General features: G+C 36.9%; 1 protein-coding gene across 9 annotated transcripts in view; it reads left to right on the forward strand.

Moving 5' to 3' along the window:
- ZBBX (zinc finger B-box domain containing) overlaps nucleotides 1-25,250 on the forward strand; it is a 114,598-nt gene that overhangs the window by 26,839 nt on the left and 62,509 nt on the right. For all 9 annotated transcript variants that reach the window (XM_070466469.1, XM_070466468.1, XM_070466467.1 and 6 more), the window contains one exon: nucleotides 4,778-4,873. In XM_070466469.1, coding sequence (XP_070322570.1) covers nucleotides 4,778-4,873 — 96 coding nt within the window. The remainder of the gene's footprint in view (nucleotides 1-4,777; nucleotides 4,874-25,250) is intronic.

Below are 25,250 nucleotides of genomic sequence, written 5' to 3' on the forward strand. Positions count from 1 at the left end.
ATTTCTTTAGGGCTTCCCCAGTGGCTCAAAGGGTGAAGAATCTGCTTGTAATTCAGAAGACATAGGAGATGTGGGTTCAGTCCCTGGGTTGGAAAGATCCCCTGGAGGAGGAAATGGCAATACATTCCAGCATTTTTGCTTGAAAAATTCCATGGACAGTGGAGCCTGGCAGGCTATAGTCCATGGGTCCGCAAAGAGTTGGACACAATTAGTGACTAAGCACAGCGCACAAGCACACACATTTCTTTAAAATGTTTCTGTTGTTGAAAACATTGTTATCACTGAAACTAACTGAAAGAAAGATATCCAATATCTTTTGCAATTAAAATATCACACACTTTGGAAGCAGGTTTTTCTCCAAAGAATGTGATGGTTATAACTAATATTTGTGGGTTACTATAAATAATATTTACTATAATTTCAGAGAATTTAGCTGTAATCACTTCTGATTTAAGATTGTCTTACTGGCCTTATTTCATGGCAATTTTAACTGAACTCAGAGATTTAGAATTCTTTCTAGTAAAGAGCTAATAATACTAAATGTAAAACCCTGGCTCTTGGTATAATGCTGTTACTATTATATAATACTTCTTTTCTTCTTACTGATGTAATGGTGGACTATAATTTGAGGAATTTTAGCAAGTTATACTTACCCAGAAATGTTTAGAAAATATAAACAAGTGCTAATATTCCTGAAGCTTGAAGTATGAAAGCTAAAAGGGACTTAAGGGCAGAACTGAATTGTTGGAATCCACTGTTCATGATCTGAAAATCATTTGGCATAGGAGGTATGAGTCAATATTTCTTGTGCCTCCTTTTCTATGTGAACACTGTATAAAGGCCATGGAATTTGAAAAAAAATGGCACATGTAGATAAGACTTGACTTGGAAATAAAGGATCTGTTTTTCCAGGGAGAAGGAAAAGCAAGCAAAGGACATTCCAGACAGTGTAAATGGCTCCTGCTTTGGCTGGAAAGCAGATGAGAATAACAGTGTACAGTGATGACAAAACTGATCTGCCTGAAAACTGTTGTAAATAGAAGCCAGGATTTAGGCTCTAACTTAAGAAAGGATATTGTTTGATTTTAAATGAAATTAACATCCCATCATGCTTTTAAAGCACAATGTTATTTTTTTTAAAAAATATCAAGCTTGGCAAATGTAATGAACTCTGTAGTGTTGAATTCTAAGGTTACCTTGTGTTCTTAGCTTCCATCATTCTAGATCGTCATGCTGATTGGATAATCAGAATCAACCTCTTTATATCTTATGGCTTGACCTTCCTCAGAGAAGATTGTATAGGGATGGGAGGTAGGGATTAAGAGCTTGCCTTTTGGAGGTTGGCATTTCAACTTTACCTGTTGTTAGCTCTGTGACCTTTAGCAAATGACTTAATTCTTTTATATTTCTCTTTTCTCATTTGTAAAATGGGATAAAATGGATAACAGTAGTCTAGACCTCAGAGTTATTGAAGATAATGGTTAATGCATGTGAAGTATTTAACATCGTGCCTAGCACATTAAGAGGAGGTAGTAAATTGTATGCCTTTTTTGTTGGCACATTTTATATATGTTGTCTTCATATATATTGGTGGTAAAAATAAACCCTTCAATTTGCAAATTTCTTATTTTGAAAAGAAATTCCAGAGGCTTTTGGCTGTTTCTTTATGGCAAACGGGAAATGGATAGTTGAAAATTACTTATTAATTTGGCAAATGTGGATAATTTAATTAAACTCAGATGGATTCTAAAGTCTTAGCATAACTGACCCAGCTTTGATCAAATTAAAAAGTTATATGCTAGAACTGCACTTGGGTATTCCATCATTGACGAATCATCTGTGGTAGAATGAAGCCCTTATCTGTGTTTTTAGTATATTCCTGCCAGATATACAAATTGCCTAAAAAGATTTTCTAGTTGTTGGTCATTTTCCCCCAATTTAAATCCAAATATGCTTGTATAACAAAATATATGAGCTTGCTCTGTGACTCCAGCTTTGATCTTCCAGTACAATATCCCTTTGTTTACTTTCATTAAAAATCTATTGTTAGCAAATATTTGACCTAGAATTATATGCTGAAGGCTTCCCTTGTGGCTCAGACGGTAAAGAGTCTGCCTGCAATGCAGGAGACCCGGGTTTGATCCCTGAGTTGGGAAGATCCCTGGAGAAGGAAATGACAACCCACTCCAGTATTCTTGCCTGGAAAATTCCATGGATGGAGGAGCCTGGCAGGCTACAGTCCATGGGGTCACAAAGAGTTGGACACATTTTCACTGTATGCTCAGACTGACACTCAGTCGTCTATATTACATTGTGAAAATGGTGTCCAATATTTATGAGACATTCATTAAAATATCAGCTGGTATGTTGTAGAATACATTTTGAAACCTACATTAATACAATACTACTTCCATATGTGTATGTGAAAGTATAGCTTTTAATTTTGTACTTAAAAATTATGGATTTAGTTGTTTGTATCTTCATTTATTTGACGCTATAGCTCTTGAAACAAGAGTTGACAGGCTATAACTATTTCCTGTACTGGGGATAGTACTTATTTTTCTTCTGCTAAAATTATAAATCCAATTTTGTGTAGCTATAATCTCACTTGACAAATGCACTTGAATTCTGATAAATACTAGACCATGCCATTATTTGACATATTAGACTTATTTTATTGCAGATTTTATCAAGGTTTTCCCATAAATGATTAGTATTTGCAATCAATGGTCAATGATTAATTATTAGTAATGTGGGTATGGGTAAGAGTTTAAGCTTTGAGTCAGACCCTGGGGTTGAAATCCTGTCTCCAATAGCTGTATGATTGGACAAATTCTCAATCATTATGTTCCTTTGTTGCCTCATCTTCACAATGGAGGTACAGTGGTCATGCCAACCTTATGGGGTTCTTGTTAGAATTAAATGAGATGGAACACATGAAACCCTTAGAACAATGAGTAAGTGCTTCCCGAATGCTGTGAATATTGTCATTTGATTTGACTTTTCCTTTTTAGTTTCATTTTAGTTACATAAAATTAGTTACTCTTTTAACATTTTTTGCGGTAGTTTTCTTAATCATTTCATGTTTAGTAAACATGGCTACATTATTGTAGGTAATTGCATCATCATATGGGAATTTGCAATATAATTTAAAAAAATTAGTGAACTCCTTTTGAGTTTTATTGTATTTATTTTTCATTGAGGTATACTTGATTTACAATGTTGTGTTAGTTTCAGGTATACAGCAAAGTGATTTAGTTAAATATATATATATGTGAATATATATATATGTACATTTAGTTATGTATGTGTGTATATATATATATTTTCAGATTCTTTCCCTTTATAGGTTATTAAAAATATTGAGTATAGTTCTCTGTCTATACAGTAGGTCCTTGTTGTTTATCTATTTTATATATGGCAGTGTGTATCTGTTAGTACCAAGCTCCTAATTTAACCTCTCACCTTCCCCTAAGTTTAGTCTACTTTTTTTCATCCTACACACTCTAATACGCACTGTGTGATCTGCATCCAACAGCTGGTGGACATCACCTGGGAGCTTGTTAGAATGCAGGATCTCAATCCCATTCAGACCTCCCAAACCAGAGTGTGCACTGTAGCTAAATCCCAGGAGATTCATATACATGTGCAGTTTGAGAAGCGTCACCGCTGCATTGCACATCAGGCTACCACTGAACCGGAGGAGGCAGAAGACCCTGGTCTGTCACTCCCCAGCCTGCTCCAGCTGCTTTATGCATATTGTACCCTGATACAATGAGAGAAGAAGGAGGGGAGAAGATTGGTGGGCATCCTAAAGGGGGAGGAAATGAAAGAAAGCTGAAGGGAGTGTGAGCTCCTTGACACAGGCTTCCTGACTATCTCCAAGCCTTGTGCTTTCTTATTTGTGCTATCAGTTATTCTCAACCTAGGCCAAACTCAAGGGAATGAGGGCTATTAGCCATTTGCACCATTTTTTATCATACTGTAAGAGGTGTTGGGGTGCCTGTGCATCTACACAGTAGTAATTGCTCTTGCAGTAAAAATTTCATTTTCTTTCCTCACTTTCACTCTTGCTCAGCACCATCATAGGTAGAAGTATATCACATTTTCTGACTTGTCCACAAATTTAAAAAAATTACATTTTAACAGCATATAGCATTTGCTAGATAAATACACATTTGTGCATAATCATTTCATCAGGCATAAGCATTGCTGACATGTTTTTTCTTACACTTTTTTTTCCTTTGATGAATCTTCTAAGTATGCTTTTAAAAATCACATTTTGAGAATCACCAGTGAAGCAGTGCCATTCAGAGAAGTCTGTGGGGATTTTTGGAGACAAATGAATGATACACGCATCCTTTGAAACAAATTATGTCATATAAATCCATACAGAAAGATAGAAGAACTCATAATGAAGTAGTTTTGACCCAGAGATAACACTGTTAATTTTTACCAGGTTAAGAAATTTGATCTGAGGTTGCTGGGGTTTTTTTTTTTTTAGTGATTTATTAAAAAGTTTTACATATGTACATGCAACTAGCACTGAAGCCTACTTGCAGCTGTTATATTTATTTTGTCATGAGAATAGTTAAGGGTTTTCAAGTTAATTTTTCGGAGTTACATCTTAACTGGCACAAATGTCCTATTTCCTTGGGCTTCTCAATTTCTTGGTGTGTAATTGGAGAAATAAAGATGAGAGCAATGAGTTCTTTATGCATATGTTTTCTCAAAGTCATATTTGATGAGACTGTATGATTTTTCAATATCTTTTAAGGTATGCCTTGAATGTGGAGAAGATTATTGCTCAGGCTGCTTTGCTAAAATCCACCAGAAGGGGGCACTGAAACTCCACAGAACAACTCTTCTGCAGGTATGACATCTTAAAATGCTCTACTTGTAGTGTATTTATAAAATGTTTCAACAGGAAGACATACAAGACTTGTTTAATTATCTAGAATTTAGGACGATTTGCATTAATTTCTAAAATTCTATTATGTACAGTCTTTACATGTAACTTAAAATTACTTGACAACGGTAATCTGGATTTTATTTTGCTGTTTAAACTGTTCTTTAATATAGCTCCTGAAACACTTAGCTTGATTAGAATTTTTACATTAAGCATTCTAACTGTGAACTTGACATTTAAAACTTAGACAATATTTTTTTTCTATTGTGGTTTCAAATAAACACACAATTTGTTTTAAGTATTATTTCTATCTAGTTTATAAATAGAAATCTCTTGCTTTCTTCTCATGTTTATTTTTAAAAAAAGTCTTTTATTTGTCCTCCCTCACTGTTGTTTAAATAAGCTTATTTCTCAGGTTTCTACTTTTCCTCCTACATATCACCAGCGTTTATTATCCCCATGTAATCATTTTTTTTTAAATGCTTAAACTCAAACCCTGTCAGATATCTTTAAGTTTCCAATATTTAAACAATAAATATGGCTAGATATAGACTTGACATTTTATGCCAGATACATTTGATGATGCACTGGTTCGTAGATTTCACTTATTGTACAGAGTCAGTGCGAGGCAGTGACCCTGTACTGATGAATACTACTAGGATCCTGCTCCTAAGGACCTGGAGATAAAAGTAAGAACCCAGGATCTTGGGGTTAAGGGATTTAATATTATCGTGTATATTTTATGATTGTCTATATTTGGAAAGATCACTGGTAGACTTTAATCATTACATGTTGCTTCAACATATATAAGTGTCAATAGCTCTCACAGATGCTGAAGACCCGAGTCATAACGGACATAAAGCATAACACTGACCTTCCTTTTATCAGTATTTACCAAAGTCAGTTACTTTTGAGTGGCTCTTCAGTGTTTAGAGCCTTCTGGCAGAAGTGAAAGAGGGAAAACAAAAATCCACTGTCTATTCCCCTGTTTCAGGAAGTATTGTACAACTGGACAGTCATAGGAAATTAAAATGAATGTGCATAAACGTGAGTGTAATAGTTGAGTGTAATAGTTAATAGATAAATCATATAGAATTTAACTAAAGACACTCCACTGTGAGGGTAAGGAGTATAATCACCCCACTGTGAATTCACATTAGAATTTTCCATTCAGTGATTTATTCAGCATATTTTTCTAATTGTCACTCAGTGAATTTAGGCACTGTTTTAGCTGTACGGAGTATCAGTTCACTTCAGTTCAGTCTTCGGTCGTGTTCAACTCTTTGTGACCCTATGGACTGAAACTCGCCAGGCTTCTCTGTCCATAGGATTTTTCAGGCAAGAATACTGGACTGGGTTGCATTTTTCTCCTCCAGGGAATCTTCCTGACCCAGGAATCAATCCCCCATCTTGTCTTTTGTGTCTTCTGCATTGGCAGGCAGATTCTTTACCACTAGCGCCACCCTGGGAAGCCTTTCTTGCCTTTAATCAATCGTCCCATTGACTATCTGTCATTTTCTTACTATTTCTGTACGCTCTTTAGTTCTTTGATTTTTTTCAGTCATCTTGCTTTATTTTCTCCTTGTTTCCATCATTCTTCTCTGTGCATTAAGGTAATGTTTTGATGCTGTTGTATGTTGACCTGATGGTCGTTGTTAAGCAGTGAGCGTATATCTCTTTCTGCTTGGTGGTTTAGTCATATTAATCAGCCATAGTATTTTTAGTTCTTCACCATTTTTGGTAAAAGTCATGAGACTCCTTTTGGTCACCTGTAATTCACATACTATTGTAGGTCAACTGTATCTTAATTTAAAATATACATATTGTGGAAACAAGAAAAAAAAGTAATGAGTTTTTTTCAATGACTGTTGAATTCATACCTAATCTGAGAATTTATATCTGAATATTAAGCAATACTATATAAAAAGAAACCATTCTAGGCTAATGGCTGCTGTACTTTGTATTATTTAACCTATGGTGGCATTTAAGAATGACCTGTTTTAAGTGTTGTAAACCATTTTAACCCCAGCCTACAGATCAGTGAGTCTTTACAAAGTTCACAGTCAGTAGGGACCATTTTGTTCTGGCATATCTTGTTTCATTTAAGAGATAAATCCCTAAAAATTATCAAAGGCAAACTATTACCATTTCCATGTTGAATAAAATAATTTCAAAGGGTCTGTCTTTTGGTTTACAATTGATTTATACTTAGAAGTGATTTCAACACACGTTTATTTATTTTTTACCTTCTCCAGACCTCTGTGAAATAGTTAATTATCTGCAAAATAATGTGTAAATGCATAGAGTTACTGAGGATGAAAATTCTACTTCTATATTTGGAATAAATTTTCAACAATAAAAGTTGAAAAGAAAGATTTTTTTCCACTGGGAAAGCCTCACATTGGTGAAAAATAAGGTTTTAATATATCAGGAATTTGTATTTCCTTTTAACAACAAAAGATCAAGCAGAAGAGAACAAGGATAATTAGAAATAAAGGAAAATGGGGGAAAACAGATGAAAGGCATTCCATTTTGAAGTATGACATGCACAGAGGGAGGATGGATTGAGTAAATCATTGCTATAATCTGGTATGTATATTTTAAAAATTGGAATGGAGATTTTCTTAACCAGAGGAGGAACCTTGGGAAGGGAGTTGGTCAGTCATGAGGCAAGAGATAATTGAAATAGAATTTCCATGTTTTCTAGTAAGAAGCATTTATGTTCATCCTTTTTATCTACAAGATAAGGTATACCTATATACATATGGATTATAAGTGGGAATATTTGTTCATTTGAACATACATACAGGAGAATAATTGCCAGGCAGAACCTCAGTTATCATCAGAATACTATATGTTTTCTGACTTAATGGTAGAGTGTTTTCTTTCGTTTGACAATGACCAGTATCAGCTTTTAGATTCACATTATCATTATTTGTTAATGTTTAGAATACTACAGTATTTTTCGACCATGGCTAGTCATTTAGATAGTAACATGGTTACTTACTTGATGATCTTAAGGTACCAGTTTTAAATGCTATGTGCAGACATACTGGAGATGCTATGTTGTAACACCCAGATCCTCCTCTTTAGAACTGAGAAACCTTCCCTAACCTCCTGGAATGCTGTCTGCAGGTAGATCATGGCAGAGTTTCTCCCCAGGAATTGCCTTTGCCCAAAGAGAACTGCCTGGATTCTCTTGTGGCTCAGCTTGTAAAGAATCCACCTTCAATGAGGGAGACCTGGCTTTGATCCCTGGGTTGGGAAGATCCTCTGGAGAAGGGAAAGGCTACCCACTCCAGTATTCTGACCTGGAGAATTCCATAGACTGTACAGTCCTTGGGGTCTCCAAGAGTCGGACATGACTGAGCAACTTTCACACAAAGAGAACCGCCACCTCCAAGTTTACACTCCATTCTGGAGGCAGCCCATCCTCTGGTCAAATATCTGGTCTAGGTTAAGGTACAAATTCTCAGAAACCCATTGCCTCAATTGAGGATGACTCAGATGGTCTATTACAGCTGTCTTTGGGGGTTGACAGTTGCATCAAATTCAACTTTTCTCTTTGTACAGTTCTGCTATCTTCACTCTTTCACAGCCCACAGGTATTATTCTTAGAGCACACCCCAGTAGAAGTCAGGCAGGCAAATCTCAGAATCTTGGTGAACCTGATCTGTGACACTGTGTAATGTAGAGTCAGATTGTAGATGATTGTTGGCCAATTTTAGAATGTAGTGAAATTTTTGAAGGGCAATATATCACAACTCTTTCTTCACTTTCCAGATTCTAAACCAATTGAGCAATAGGTATTAGAGTCAGAAGGTAGAAATCAAAATATCAGTTCTATTATTGATACAGTCAGAATTAGTGGTTGCAGCACAGGTGTTCAGATAAATTCAGCTTCCTGATGCTTCCTGAAATTTAACTTTTTGTCCCTTCTCCCAGCCCTCAGATTGTAGACATTTCCCTTTGGCAGGGCAGGCTCAGTCTCTTAAGTCCTATTCTTTGTGACCCCATGGACTGTAGCCCCCCTGGCTCTTGTGTCCATGGGATTCTTCAGGCAACATTACTGGAGTGGGTTGCCATTTCCTCCTCCAGGGGATCTTCCCCACCCAGGGATTGAACCTGGGTCTCCACTGGGAGGCGGATTCTTTACCACTGTGCCACCGGGGAAGTTGGCACGGCAGGATTCACCCAGAAAAAACCCTCAGTGGAGATCTAGATTGGAATATCTTTCTCAGGGCAGTCAGCCCTTGGAGAAGCCAGGACAGGCAGAGGTGAGCCTACGCTCTTTTTCTTCCCAAAGCTTCACAGACAAGAATAGAAAGAGAAGGATGGGGAGTACATGTTCCCTCAAATTAAAGTACAGGTAATGTCAATATCTTGACATTATATAGCAATATATAAATTTGCTATTTATGAATATACTTAGCATTATACAAAAGAAAAAAAAATATTTAGAATATATATATACACAACTGAGTATTAGCTCAGTTTTTCTTTTCTTTCTTAAATATGAATAATTCCATATAATTTTGAGCTTGTCAAAGGGTTTTTTAAGCTGTTTTCTTATTGACCATTTTCTCCTCTATATCTTCTGATAACTTTCATATCTTCTAAGGAGAACTATTTCTGTCTTATTCATCACTGTATTCTTAGTGCTTAACATCATAGCTGGCATGTAAAAATCACATTTTTGAATGAATGAAAGAAAACATGCATAAATCCTGATGGATATGATTAAGCTCATGAAATAATTTAAGACTACATTTTAAGTGGCACAGTTTCTTTTTCTCTGAATTTTGAAAACCAAAGATTGCATAATTAATTACATGGTATGTTAGTAAGTTATGTTGGTGAAGGATTAAGGAAAGCTTTTCGTCTTGTGTCTGAGAATTTGACCTTCAGTTACCTTTCTAGCTCTTTTTTTTTTCTCCTAGGAAACAGATAAAAGTCTTAATATCAACTATGTTTCTAGACCATATATTCATAAAATGACTCTGGATTGGCAGATTGCCTCTTAACAGGAGGGCCATAGTTATAATACCCGGGGTGAGCCACAACTCTCCCAGCGCAGTGTGGGGAGCTTTGTAACCGAAGACCCTCTGGGGCTTCAGAACCATCAGAATGGGACTGACTCGGGAAATAAGTCCTTTAAGCGGCTCTGTCCCTCACCTCTCTGAGTGGTACTTCTGTGTGAGCTATTGCAAAACTCCCACCAAAAAATAACAGCTGATGCCATCTCATGGGCAAACTGTTGTTCCTGTCCTTCACCTTCTGAGCAGACTGTTGCCAAGAAGTGGTTTGATGACAACCTGGTGAGTCTGAAAGTTTATTTTACTCAGGTAGACTCCATGAAGGATGGTCAATTAAGTCTTTGTTTAGCTGACATTTCAGAAAACAGAATGATGTTATACCCAAAAGATAAATAAAGGACACATATATAGACATCACTGACAAGAATTTTTTAAAAAGCAGTTTTTATTAAGATGTAGCTCACATATGCTACAACTCATCCGTATGAAGTCTGCGATTCAGTGGATTTTAGTATATTATGGATGTGTGGTCTTTGATGACTAGCTGCTTTTCAGGTTCCATCTATGTTGTAGCATGTATTAGTGATTCACTTATTTATGGCCAAGTAACATTCCATTGTATGAATATCCATTCATCATTTGATGGACATGTAGCTATTTCCATCATTTGGCCATTATGAATAGTGCTGCTGTGAATATTTATGTACAGTTTTTTTTGGGATATGTTTTAACTTCTCATTGTTATATCTCTAGTATGGAATTTCTGGGTTGTATGATAACTCTAATTAAGGAATGGCCAGAGAGTGACTGCTCTATTTTATACTACTATCAACAGAGAATGGAAGTTCTGATTTCCCTGTGCCCTAGCCAACACTTACATCTGACTTTTTGATTCTAGTAGCCTAGTGGGCATGAAGTAGTATCTCACTGTGGTTTTCGTTTGCATTTCCCCCAATTACTAATTATGTTGAACATCTTTTCATGTGCTTATGGCTATTTTATATCTTCCTTGGAAAAATTTTGATAAGGATTTTTGTGAAGACAGTTTCAGAATACAGGGCATGTTTTAAATGTGGATGCATTTTAATAGCCTCTACCTCAGTGAAGTTGTATCTGTGATGGTGATATTTTTAGATGCCATACTAAGAAAAGCTGGGGGAAGGGAAGAGACTAAATTTGAAAGGGGTGTGAAAAGTGAGAGTAGGACTTCTGCTATCACCAGTGAAGAATTGGAAGAACATGAGTGGTTTAGAGAGTATATTACAGAATAAAGTGACAGAGTAACAGATGCAGTGGAGAAAAAAGAAGCAATGTGAGGGTTTAATGCAGTGATGGCCCAAATCCATCTCAAAGGGAAGTGAGGGTGTTTCTATAATATTTAGGCTAAAAGAATCTGTAATATAAAACTCATATATGCAAGCTCAGGAGCTTGCAAAAATATTGGGAGGATCAGATTAAATGACAACAAATATGAAAGTATCCTATTCATAGCAGGTGCTCCATACATTCGGTTTTATTAGTCAGGATATAGTATTTAAAGAAATTCAATGTTAATTGTTAGACCACCCACATTTAGAATCTAGGAAACAAGGTATATTAATGATAATGAGTCAAAGGGATAATGAGTCAAGAGATACAGTTTGAGGAACATTTTCAAAAATATTAGAGTAATATATATCTTGGAAGACTTTTGTGAAAATACAGTGAGGTAAAATTTTAGAGAAATATAGACTTCCTCCTTATCCAGACAGAGAATAATTAATCTCAATAATTAGAGGGGGCAGTAAAGATCATTAATCTGAGAACCCATGACTTACCAATAGAATATGACAAAGGTGAAGGGATTTTGCAAACGTATTTATGGTTCCAGATAAGTTGATTTTGAGTTATAAAAAGAGAGCTGATTTTGGGTGGACCTGATTTAATCAGATGAAAGCCCTTAAAAGGGAAACTAAGGCCCTTTCTGAGTCAGAGAGATCCTCTTGCTGGCCTTGAAGAGTAACTTGCCCCGGAGTGAGAGGGCCTGGGAGAGGCCACGTGACAAAGTATGGGCAGCCTCTAGGAGCTGACAGTAGCCAGCCAGAAAACTGGAACCTCAGTCCTGTAGCCTCAGGAACTGAATTCTGCCGACAACCTTGTAAGCTCAGAAGAGAACCCTAGACTCAGGAAGGAATGTGTCCTGAACCACACCTTGACTGCAGTCTTCTGAGACCTGAGCAGAGCATCCAGTTAAGCTGGATTTAGATTCTGACCCAAGGAACCCATGAGATAATAAATGTGTGTTGTTTAAAAAAAAATCATTAGTCTAATCACATGTCTGAACCTTTACTCAATCACAATGATGCTGATTATTTGAGGAGTCTTTATAATTTGCAAGTACTACTTATATTGTCTTAGTTTTTTCATGGAGTCTGATAAATTTTACAATAGTTTTTTATTTTTACTCTATTTTATGTTCATTTGTATTTATGAGATAAAAATCATCAGTTGTGAGGTAAAAGTATTGCTATGTATAATAAAACAAGTGGACAATTATTGATTGTTATTTATTGGTGAGTTTATTCTGATATGCCTAAGTGTATTAGTCGCTCAGTTATGTCTGACTCCTTGCGACCCCATGGACTGTAGTATGCCTTAAAATCTGTTTTTCAAAGTATTGCATATTAAATCACTTGTTCTTCATGTGTCTCAAATATGCGTAATTGCTGAAAGCAGCTAACTCATCTGGATGCATTGTACATGTAATATTAGTTGAAAACAATAGTACTTGCTAAGATAATTAATATAGTGCATAATTATATGGCATTGAAACTGCAAATAGAAAGCAGATTGCAGGTGTGAATTTTCTATGTTGTTTTCTTGTTGCTATTCTGGCTCTTTTAAGATTGCTCTCTAAATAGAATTTTTAATGTTGCAATAAAATTTGAAAGGCTGAGATCACATTTTGTTATCTTTTTTTTTTAGTGTCAAGTGATTGAAAAATTTTGACAATATATTACCTTTTGTGCCATTACATTTATATGCTATATTGTCTTGTTTTTAAATAGTTTAACTGCATTTAGTGTTTTATTTCATTATTCTCACATGTTACTTTATGATAGTACTAAATATTGAGTCCAGATTACTTTTATTTGACATTTACTGTCTATTGAATAGTAAATTGCATTTATAATCAGAGGCATGTATCCAGATGCTTGCTTATTTTTTATCTCTTTATGTGTCAAGGGGGAATAATAATATATAAATCTTTGATTAATAAAACCTATAGTTTCCGTTAGACCTTTAGAGGAAAGGAAAATCTAAGGGTTCTTTAAGTTCTACTTAAAGTTATACTGAAAGAGTGCTAGAATAAGCAATAAACTTCAGTCACATGAATGTCACACTTCTAGGATTTGATTCCTATCTAGCTTGCACTAAGTAGTTCTTTCTACCACTGACGTTTTTGTACTACTCAACGCAAATTCCATATCTGTTTTTAGAAATATGATGAGCAGTACTGGATTTGAAACATGATTCTGTTGTGAGTTCCTCTGCTACAGTTTTCTTTCATCCTGCAAATAATTTAGTTTTCTCCTATTTCTTCATATATTTATATGGGGACTTTTATTCAAACCCTGTTCTTCTTTTTGGTGTCTGCTAAATGGAAATTTCTGTCCTTGTTTCTTTACCTTTTAGCTGGCCTGAAGTTGGCCTTTTTTCTTTCTTTTGATCCTAACAGTAGATGAAAACTTTGCTCAAGCCATTTATTTAGGGTATCTTTTACTTCAAAGTTTCATAGAAAATTCAGAATTGACCCTATGGCAAAGCCTATTTTTAGGGAATAAATTTGTACTAAGACTACCTGTAAAGACGGATTCACTAAAAGTAAAATAACAGTTTGCCCCAAGAAAAGAGTATATATTTTAATAATGTGAAAAAACTGAGAGATAAATTTCATCTTGATCTTGGAAAAACAGCAACAAGGTCTTTGTTCCCTGCCCAGGAATTGAATCTGGGTAACCTGAATGAAGACTCAGAATCTTGGCCACTAGACCACCAGGGGCTAGAGGCTAGAAGCAAGGTTCCCCTGTCTCTTCTCGCCCCATTTGAAAAATGAATTTCTCAAGGAAGCAAAAACTGTAAAAACAGGCACAAAGTTTATTACTAGAGACACAACACAACATGGGGGAAGCTCGCAGAGAAAGACTATTTAGGACAGAAGCAAGGCAGAAATACACCTCGGGAGAGAAAGGGCTGTGGGCATCCTTCCTGATGAGGAGTGCAGTAAAGAGGCAGTTAACTCAGGGATACGGGGCAGTTCTTCCGGGTCTTTGCTTACCTTTGGCCAGTTATCTGGATTCTCTTCCCGCATCTGACCTGCTCTAGGACACTCCCCAACATGAAAAAGTGAAAGTGAAAATGTTAGTCGCTCAGTTGTGTCCGACTCTTTGTGATCCCATGGACTGTAACCCACCAGGCTCCTCTGTCCCACGGGATTCTCCAGGCAAGAATACTGGAGTGGGTTGCCATTCCCTTCTCCAGGGATCTCCCACCTCAGGGATCAAACCTGGGTCTCCCGCATTGCAGGCAGATTCTCAGGACACTCACCAACATGAGTGTGTGTCTTTTTGCCAACATGGATTCCAGCGTAGAGGGTAGTGGGAGGTTTGACAGCACCTATTATGGGTTGGTGCCCCCTCCCTTTTGACCCCAAAGCCTTTCTGCACAGATGCAGTCCAGGAGGTCTCTTTGACCTCAGGAGTGGTCATCTTATCTCTCTACTTCAGCAGCGCTCAGCTCCTGTCAGTAACTTGGTCCTTAAAGTGTCTGGCAAAGTCAAAGCTCCAATTTTACTCTGCTTGACAAACAGCAGCTGTCCAGCCCAGGGGCCCATTTACCATCTATCTCAAACTTTTTCATTCCTGTTTAATGGTTAGGATGTTCATAATTATGCATTTTTATAAATACTTTTTACTTTGCAAAGGTATTTTTACTAGGTGGAAATTTAATGGGCTTGTTGCATCTTGTTATAGATACATGATAATTTCAGAAAATTTATCTGCTTGATGTGGTTAGTAGTCCTTTTTTAATGTAGCTCCCGACTCAGAGAGATATAGTCTGGTTTGATATTGTTGATTTTAGATAACAGGATCCTTATACTCTCATCATGCACTGTATTTAAAGCAATATATAAATAGAAATATGCTAGCCAAATTAATTGGTGGAGGAGATTTCTTTGGGTAAATATACCTTGAGCAAATGTTTTGATGGTTTTTAATAAAAAGTATACTTTACTCTAAAACATACTTCTTCAGTGTACATGTATTACTGCCATAACACAATAAATGATTTCTAAAAAACTTGCTCTTCTGGATAATCCCCGACCTACCTAACAGGGCTCCGCATATAATTAGAGTTAGGGCTCTACGTATAATTCAAATCCTATGAGACTTTGTTATCAAAGCCCTAACAAAAACAGTAAACTCTCCTTATAAAACCACTGATGCATGGACCTTGAGGACTTGTGTTTTCTGTAATACAGGTCCTGCTAGCAGTTCACATCTAATGTCATCATTTTGCTTAAATGAAAACTCTGAATCAAACTGCTGTCTCCTTTATTAATCCATTACTTTGAATCAGAGAGAGTATCTTTATAACATCTTTATCTGCTCAATTGTGTCTGACTCTTTGCTACCCCATGAACTGTAGCCTGCATGGAATTTCCAGGCGAGAATACTGGAGTGGGTTGCCATTGCCTTCTTCAGGGGACCTTCCCGACCCAGAGATCAAACGCAGGTCTTCCTGCATTGCGGGCAGATTCTTTACATGAAAGTAAAGTGAAAGTCACTTAGTCTTGTCCGAACTCTTTGCGGCCCCATGGTCCATGCAGTCCATGGAATTCTCCAGGCCGGAATACTGGAGTGGGTAGCCTTTCCCTTCTCCAGGGGATGTTCCCAACCCAGCAATCGAACCCAGGTCTCCCAGTTGCAGGTGGATTCTTTACCAGTTGAGCCACAAGGGAAGCCCATTTCAGAAGATACTGTCTGAAAGTGTCTTTATAACTTCTTTATCTGCACTCATCTTCTTTCCAGATAGCTTAACTTAGTGGAATGCATGGTTATTAAAGTCATTAAAATAGTCTGTATTCCCACTGTGGGGAGGTCTTTTTATAGATTTTCAGCTTTTTTCCTAAGGTCTTTATATATTGCTAAGATTTTGGCTTTAATTGTGAGACAGCTTGCCCCTGATTACTTCAAAACAGTAATGTTGCTGGAAAGGAAAACTTAAGAATCAGTACCAGTCCACAGTTATACTGACATCATTCCCCTATTTACCAATTGTGTGTGAGGTAATTCACATCAAAGAAACCAAACTGTACATTTGAAAAATATTCTCGATAAGAGGGAAATGTGTTTTCTCAAAAGTAAGGCCAATAAAACTTATGCATACACATATTCCCATAAAAAATTCCATTAGTGCATAATTGGATCTTCCTGAAATGATTTTTATAATTAAAAGCTATCTGAATTCCAACTGTGTTCAACAGTCCTTGTAACCAGTGAATCCATAATGTTTTCTTGGGTTCTGTGCATATGGGACACATTTTTCCCCCTGTGTTTCTGCATATGTGTATACCTCTGTCTCTACCTCTATTGTTTGCCTCTATTATGTTGTACCCCATTGCTCATTCATGTTTGACTCTTCTGACCCCCTGGACTGTAGCCTGCCAGACTCTTCTGTCCATGGAATTTTCCAGAAAAGAATACTGGAGTGGGTTGCCATGCCCTCCTCCAGCGGATCTTCCTGATGCAGGGATCGAACCCACCTCTCTTGCATCTCTTGCGTTGGCAGGTAGATTCTTTACCTCTGTGCCACCTAGAATACAAATGTCCAAACATCTCTTCTGCAAGTATTAGTTTTCATTTTTAATACAAGGCTGTGGTTGCAGTAAATCTCTTCTAAAATTTTGGAACTGGAATATCAATGAAAGTTAGCACCATGAAAAGAGACATTTGAACATTTTTTTCAGACTTAGAACGTAACATAGGTCTAAACCGTGTGTGAACCTCATTGAACTGGAACTTCTGGATCGTATAAGGAGGCCTGGCTATGTCAACATGATCATTAATATTTATTGCTGGAGAGCCAGTGTTTGGGATGATGCTATAGTTAGAGTTCTGAAGCACTGACACTATATAAAGTATATCATTTTTCTAACTAAACTAAAACTTTTACTTTTGTACCTTAACTTCTGTAAGGTGCCATCCATTCTAAAATGCTATAAAATATCAGCCCTCTTTACTTTGATTAATGATACATTGTCAGAGTGATGAATTCTTCTAGAGTGTAATTTGAAAGATAATATTCTCGGGAGAAAAAAAAGTTCATAAGAATTTAGAACAGTTACCAGATGAAATCCTTACCATCATGGAGTGTAGCGAAGGATGTGGGGGAATCTGGAAATGCTGGCAGTAAATCACATTCTTTGGCTTTAGTTTAAGCTTCCATCTTACAGTGAGATATATGATTTACTATGTGTCCTGAAGGCTGTTTTAGTTTGATTTTTTAAACATTTTTAGTATGTGGAGAAGTTGCACACGTAAATTTATTCAATTTCAGTCTCCTCTGCCTCCTGTTGCTACCTATCAGTACTACTGTAGGTAAATTTTCATATTTAAAAGATGGACATGAAATTATCTGTAAGTTTTAAAATTTGAAAAGATCTTAATAGATATCTGGTAGCATTATGACACTTGATATTTATAGTTATCTATTTTAAATATTTTAAAACAGTAACCTTTACATTCTTGTTCATTGGTTACTTATTATGTAAAATGATAGTTGTCATATTGTTAAATGGAAGATAATGTGTTTTGTGTTGCAAATCTAGATATGTCCTTGTAAGCAGAGACAAAAGCCAGCAGGATATGTGTGTTCTCAGTTGCTCAGTTGTGTCTGACTCTTTGAGGCCCAATGGGTTATAGCTTGCCAGGTTCCTCTGACCATGGGTTTCTGCAGCCAAAAATACTGGAGTGGGTTGTCATTTCCTTCTCTGGCAGATCTTCTCAACCCAGGGATCAAACCTAGGTCTCCTACATTGCAGGTGGGTTCTTTACCTCTGAGGCACTCAGTGATGTTCTCAATGATTGCAAAAACGCAAAACACCTCCCATATTTTCAAATCTCCTTGCCTCAATTGGGAAGGACCAGTCCTTGTATTAGTTAGGTCTCTTTACACTAGCTTGGGCAGGAAAGAATTTTTTCTTGTTGTCAATGACCTCACAGATGTCTCATTATATGGGAGTAGGGGTGATGTAGCTAAGTCATGATAAGAACCAGAGCTGGATATTTTAAATTGCTGAACGCTCAGGCAAACTCCTTCTTCCACCTTTATTATTTTTTCTTGTGTGTCTTCTCTAATGTTTTCTTGTAATTAACAAATTACAAAGATACATAATTGAGGATCAGTGACAGGGAGAACAATGTTGCTTTCTTGATTTTTAAATCTAAATCTTGATGAGCTCAAACTGGTGCTTATTTCTTGTCCAATGAACCATGGCCCAGAGCGCAGAAATGTGTTGAGTAATTGTAACCTCCTTGGTGGGACTGGTGATGATGAGCCCTGCTATGGGTTAGGAAGAAATTCTGATAGAAGGGGACATGACAAGAGATTGAGCATTCACCCTAATGCAAATCTCTGCTATAGTCAGTCTAAGAAGCTTCCTGTTTGTTGATTTATTTTTTAATCCAAATTCCTTTTATTGAAATTTAATTTACATGCTATGAAATTCACATTGTAATGTACAGTTTAGTGATTTTTAAAGTAAATTTACAGTTCTGTGTAATAATCACCACAATTGAGTTTTGGAAAATTTCCATCACACCAAAAATTTCCTGGTCTTTTTTTTGCAACCAACTCTTTCTACCACTTCTTGTCCCTGGCAACCACTGGTCTGTTTTTTATTGCTTTAGATTTGTCTTTTCTAGAAATTTCATATAAATGGAATCATTCCTATGCAGTCTTTTGTGTCTGATTTCTTTCACTTAGCATAAGATTTCTGATATTCTTTTGCAGGGTAATATGTTCATTGTAATAGTTTATTGCATTCTGACCGTGAATAATATTCCATTGTGTGGACGTATCATATTTTCTAACTCCAGTCATCAACTGATGGGCACAGATATTTTAAAGACTTTTGGCTATTAGAATAATGATGCTAGGGATATTTGTGTACAGGTCTTTGCACAGACTTATACTTTTATTGCTCTTGTGTAGAATAGTTGAGTTCCAAGGTTAGTATTTGTTAACTTTTCAAGAAACTACCCAAAGAACAGAATACAGGTATTTCCTTCTCTGTTTTCTAAAAGTGTTTTTATTGGATTGGTTTAATTTCTTCCTTAAATGTTGGATAGAATTTGCAGGTGAAGCAACCTGAGTCTGGGCGTTTTTTAATGGGAAAATTTAAATTGCTAATTCAATTTCTTTACCATATTATTCTATTTTTTTTTTTCTTGAGTCAGTTTTGGTAATTTGTTTCTTTCATTAAATTTTTCCATTCAATGTAAGTTGTCCATTTGTTGGCATAAATATTTCAAATTCTACTATAATCTGGAAATTAGTGTAGGTCTATAGGGATGTTTCTTATATCATTATAGATTTGTTAATTTGTATTTTACCCCACCCCTTGGTCAGTTTAGTAAAGGTTTACAAACTTTTATAAATTTATATCCAACTTTGTTGTTGGAGAAGATAAATTTATCTCCAACTGTGGTGTTGGAGAAGACCCTTGAGAGTCCCTTGGACTGCAAGGAGATCCAACTAGTCAATCCTAAAGGAAATTAGTCCTGAATATTCATTGGAAGGACTGATGCTGAAGCTGAAGCTTCAGTACTTTGGCCACCTGATGCGAAGAACTGACTCATTGGAAAAGACCATGATGCTGGGAAAGATTGAAGGCAGGAGGAAAAGACCATCATGCTGGGAAAGATTGAAGGCAGGAGGAGAAGGGGATGACAGAGGATGAAATGGTTCGATGGCATCACCGACACTATGGACATGAGTTTGAGCAAACTCTGAGAGTTGGTGATGGACAGGAAAGCCTGGCATGCTGCAGTCTGTGGGATCGCAAAGAGCTGGACACCACTGAGTGACAGAATTGAACTGATAAAATTTTAAGTCTTTCCAATTTTAGTTGCATTGATATTTTGCAGTTCTTATTTCATCAGTTCTGCTCTGATCCTTATTTTCTGAATTCTACCTCCTTTTGGACTTTTTTCTTTTCTTTTCCTACCTTCTTGAAGTGAAGCTTAGATTGTTGATTTTAGATCTTTCTTGCTTTCCCAAAATAGCACTGAAAGCTGTAACTTTCACTCGAAGCACTGCTTTTCCTGCATACCATACATTCTGATATGTTGTGCTTTTATTTATAGTCAATTTTCTAATTTTCCTTGTGATTTACTTTTCATCCAAAGATTATTTAGAAATAGGCTGTTCAACTTCTAAATATTTATGATTTCCCCAAGTTATTTATTCCTGATTTATATTTTTTTGTTGAGATCAGTGACCATACTTTGTATTTCAATTCTTAATGAATTTATTAATACTTATTTTATGTGGAGCATATGTCTGTCTTGGAAAATGTGTCACATGATCTTGAAAAGAATTTGTGATCTGATGTTGTGAGGTTGAGGGTTCTTTAAATGTCACTTAGGTCAAGTTACTTGAGATTATTAAAGTTTTCTAAGTACTGATTCTCTGCCTGGCTATTTCATAAATTTCTGGAAAGGAGGTATTGAAATTTCTAATGAAACAGCTAGGCAGAAAATCGTAAGTCCATAATGTTAATTACAGTGTTAATAATGTTGCTATATATGATTTTATGCTTTAAAAAGAAAGACAATAAAAGACAAAAAATTAATACATCTTTTCCATTTACTCATATATTTATGCTTCTGGGTTGCTGTCTTTCTGGTAGATTTAATACCTTTCAGTCTTAAAACCTTTCTTTAGTATTTCTTGTAAGGCTAATATGCTAGAAATGAATGATCCTCTTACTTTATCTATTGAGGAATGTCTTTATTTTTGTCTTCATTTTTAAAGGACAATTTTCTGAATGTAAAATTATCTTTGGCAGCTTTTCCTTTCAGGGCTTCGTATCATTCTACTACCTTCTGGGTCTCCAGTTTTTCAGATGTGAAATCAGCTTGTTATTCATATTGATGCATCCTTATATGTAATGAGTCCTTTTTCTCTTGTTCCTTTCAAGTTTTTCTGTTTGTCTTTGGCTTTCATAATTTGATTATGGTATGTTTTGGTGTAGATCTCTTTATGTTTGTCTTTCTTGAAGCTTGTTGAGCTTTGTAAATTTTTGCAGTAGTAGTTTTTCATCAAATAAGAGAAGTTTGGGGGCCCTCGTTTCTTCCTGTTTTTTAATGCTCATTTCTTTCCCTCTGATATTTCCACTAAATGTATGTTGGATGCTTGATGCTGTCCCATAAGTCTCAAAAGCTGTGTTCATTTTTTTTTTTTTTCAATTTAGATGATTGATCTTGGTTGGTCTTAAATTTGATTGAATTTTTCATTTCAAGTCTGTTGTTAGTTTATATAGGTCGTACTCAAGAATTTTCTTTTTGTGTGTGATTTCCGTTTTTAAATTAGCCCTTGTATAGCTCTCATTTCTAGGTTTATCCCATTTAATGCTTACTTGGTCCACTCCTCATCCCAACTGGGACCAAAACCTCAGGTTGTTGGAGCCCTAGGTTTTCCTCATTCATTTATAACCAAATTTTCTAGTTCACTGATAACGCCAATGTTAACTTCAAGACTCTCCTCCACTGGAATCAGGCACACTCCCTGTTCACATGGCTAGTCTTGACTTAGGAATTAACAAACCTGAGAAGGAACATTTAAGATAGGAGCAACCCCATGCAAGTAAGCCTTACACTTCAGAAAATTCAGAGTAGTTTTTTTTTTTTTTTAATAAATATCTATCAGTTTGTTTGCTTTTGGTTGATTTCAAGAGTTCTGAAATCATTTTTTTAAACAAATTTATCCAGTTTAGTATTTGTTTTATGGTGGTAGAATTATGTACTGACCTCTTCTTTATTCCATAGCCAGAGATCTATTGAATTTGGCAGGAATTCTACTTTCTGGATATTTAAACTATATTTCTTATTTACAGAAAAATAGTTTGCTATTGTGATCTATAAAAAGACAGCAGTCATTTGAATGTCCTGTTTTATACCATCACTCTACTAAGTGTTTTTCATATAAGATATGTATTCACAACAGCTATCCTAGGCAGACTGTCTTCATTTTACAGGTGCAAACATTTAGGCTTAGAGAAGTAAATGATTTGCCCTTTTCTGTTGTTATTAAAAGTGCCATTGATTTTACCTGTATTGACTTTGACTCAGGTAGCGTGGGTATAGAAATGAATGTTCAAATGGGATTTTTAGTCATTTTTATCTCAGTAAGTCAGTTAAATTAGACTCAACCACCATTTCTCAAGTGCTTGTCAGCATCAAATGATGTTCTAGTTGCAAAGCATGAAGGACAGGTCAGCAGGGGTTTTACATGGTCCCCTCTCTCAAGGAATCAAGGGATTCATCATCACAAAAGAGAAGACAGATGTTTTCAAACAACTGTAACACAACTGACTGATAAGTGTTCTGACACAGTCATTCTCAAACCTAATGTAAGTTCAAATTACAGATTAAACTGTAGATTTTGATTCAGTGAGTCTGAGTGGGGCCTGAGATTTCCTATTTTTAGCAGGTTTTCGGATGACAGTGATACTGCTGATATATAGATCACACAGTAAAAAGCAAAACTCTAGCATAGATATAAGCTGGGAGTTAGTAGAGCACACGGAATTCATGGGCTTTTAAAAACTTGCTGTGGCTAGTTGAGGAAGAAAACTTCATCTCAGAATGATCAATAGTTTGCTCTTGGAGTGATGTCAACATCATGGTAGCATACGATGCTCTGTCTCTCTCTTTCAATGTACTTCTAATAAAACATCCACAACACAACAAAGCTTCCTCTGTCCAACACTCCAGGATGCCAGAGAGTTACACACATCTGTCCATCTAGGGGTGAATGGGCTGGAACAGCAGAGGAAGCTGAGCTGATGAAACAGCAGAGGTGGTACCCATGATGCCAGCCCTCTGGCCATGGCAAATGCTCCCGCAGCCCCGGAGAACCCACCTGCAGCCGGAGAGGCAGAACGCATGACTCCAGAATCCCAGCTGCAGCGGCACCCACAGGGAAGCAGGCAGTGGTGGAGGCAAGGGTCCTTCCAATCACGGTGGTGCCTGAGATTCCGGCTTTCCCCCACGTGTGGCAGTGGTGTACTCGAGCCTGACAACCCCAGATGCAGTGGGGCTGCTCACGACCCATGCTTTTCCCCCTGGCCGCAGTGGTGGTGCCTGTAATCCAGGTGACCTTGGATACAGTGGAGGTGTCCGCTGTCCTGGTGGCCCCAGTGGTGATGCTAGCAACAGCAGTGACGATGGCAGCAGAAAGGCATCAGCAGGCCCTGAGGCAGAGGCAGTGACAACCTGGGCGCTAAAGACGCCTCTGACAGAGGCTAGGAGGGTTGAAAAGTGCCCACCCTCAAAAAAAGCCAGAGGCAGCTCAGGTAAGGGAAACAGCATGTGTGCTAATATAGCTCGACTCTGTATCAGACCGATTACTAGTCAGGGGATTGAAACAGTAATCAGACCCTTCAAAAACAAAAGTCCAGGCCTAGACAGCTTCACAAGTGAAATTCTACCGAACATTTAAAGATGTGATAACTCTCCTTCTCAAACTTTTCCAAAAATTTTAAGAGGAGGGAATGCTTCTTTTACAAGGCCAACATTACCTTGATACCAAAGACTAAGCAAGAACAACCCACAAAAAATAAAATTACAGGCCAATATCTCTGATGAACATAGATGCAAAAATCCACAACAAAGTATTAGCAAGCCAAATATAATGCTTTAAAAGGATCATGTAAAATGATCAACTGGGATTTATTCCAGGCTTGCAAAAATGAGTCAACATTTTAAAATCAACCAACATGATACAACACAGTAACAAAATGAGGGATAAAAATCAAATAATCATCTCAGTAGATGCAGAAAAAGCACCCAACAATATTCAACATCCATTTATGTTAAAAAATATTTAATAAAATGGTGAAGTGGGAAATGGCTACCCACTCCAGTATTCTTGCCTGGGAAAATCCCATGGACAGAGGAACCTGGCGGGCTATAGTCCACGGAGTCTCAAAGAGTCGGACATGACTTAGTGACTAAACATCAAGTAATATACTTCAATATAATAAAGGCCACATATGACACACCTACAGCTAACACCATACTCAATGTTGTTGTTTGATTACTCAGTCCTGTCCAACTCTTTGCAACCCCATGGACTGTGGCATGCCAGGCTTCCCTGTCCTTCACCATCTCCCGGAGCTTCCTCGAACTCATGTACATTGAGTTAGTGATGCCATCCAGCTATCTCATCCTCTCTTGTCCCCTTTTCCTTTTGCCTTCAGTCATTCCCAGCATCGGGGTCTTTTGCAGTGAGTCGTCTCTTAACATCAGGGCTGTGTGTGTGTGTGTGTGTGTGTGTGTGTGTGTGTTAAATTGCTTTAATCATGCCAGACTCTTTGTGACTCTATGGACTGTAAGCCCGCCTGCAGGGCTCCTCTGTCTATGGGATTCTTCAGGGAAGAATATTGGAGTGGGTTGCCTTTCCCTCCTCCAGGGGATCTCCCTGACCCAAGGATTGAACTCGGGTCTCTTAACGTCTCCTGAATTGGCAGGCGGGTTCTTTACCACACTGCTACCTGTAAAGCCCCTTTCACATCAGGTGGCCAAAGTATTGGAGCTTCAGCTTCAGCAGCAGTCCTTCCAATGATATTTATTTATATTTCAGCAGCAGTCCTTCCAATGATATTTCCTTTAGGATTGACTGGTTTGATGTCCTTGCCACCAAGGGACTCTCAAGAGTCTTCTCCAGCACCACATTTTGAAAGCATCAATTCTTTGGCGCTCAGCTGAAGAATTTCATGCTCAATGATGAAAACCTAAAAGCTACCCCTCTAAGATCAGGAACAAGACAAGGATGCCCACTCTTACTACTCTTATTTAATATAGTATTGGAAGTCCTAGTCAGAGCAATTAGGTAAGAAGAAGAAATAAAAGGCATCTAAATTGGAAAGAAAGACATTAAGCTGTCACTATTTGAAGATGACATGATTTTATTCAGAGGAAACCCTAAAGACCTCACTGAAAAGCTATTAGAATAATAAACAAAAAACATAAATTTGC

The sequence above is a fragment of the Odocoileus virginianus genome, chromosome 4 (assembly GCF_023699985.2).
Source record: "Odocoileus virginianus isolate 20LAN1187 ecotype Illinois chromosome 4, Ovbor_1.2, whole genome shotgun sequence".
NCBI classification, from domain to species: Eukaryota; Metazoa; Chordata; class Mammalia; order Artiodactyla; family Cervidae; genus Odocoileus; species Odocoileus virginianus.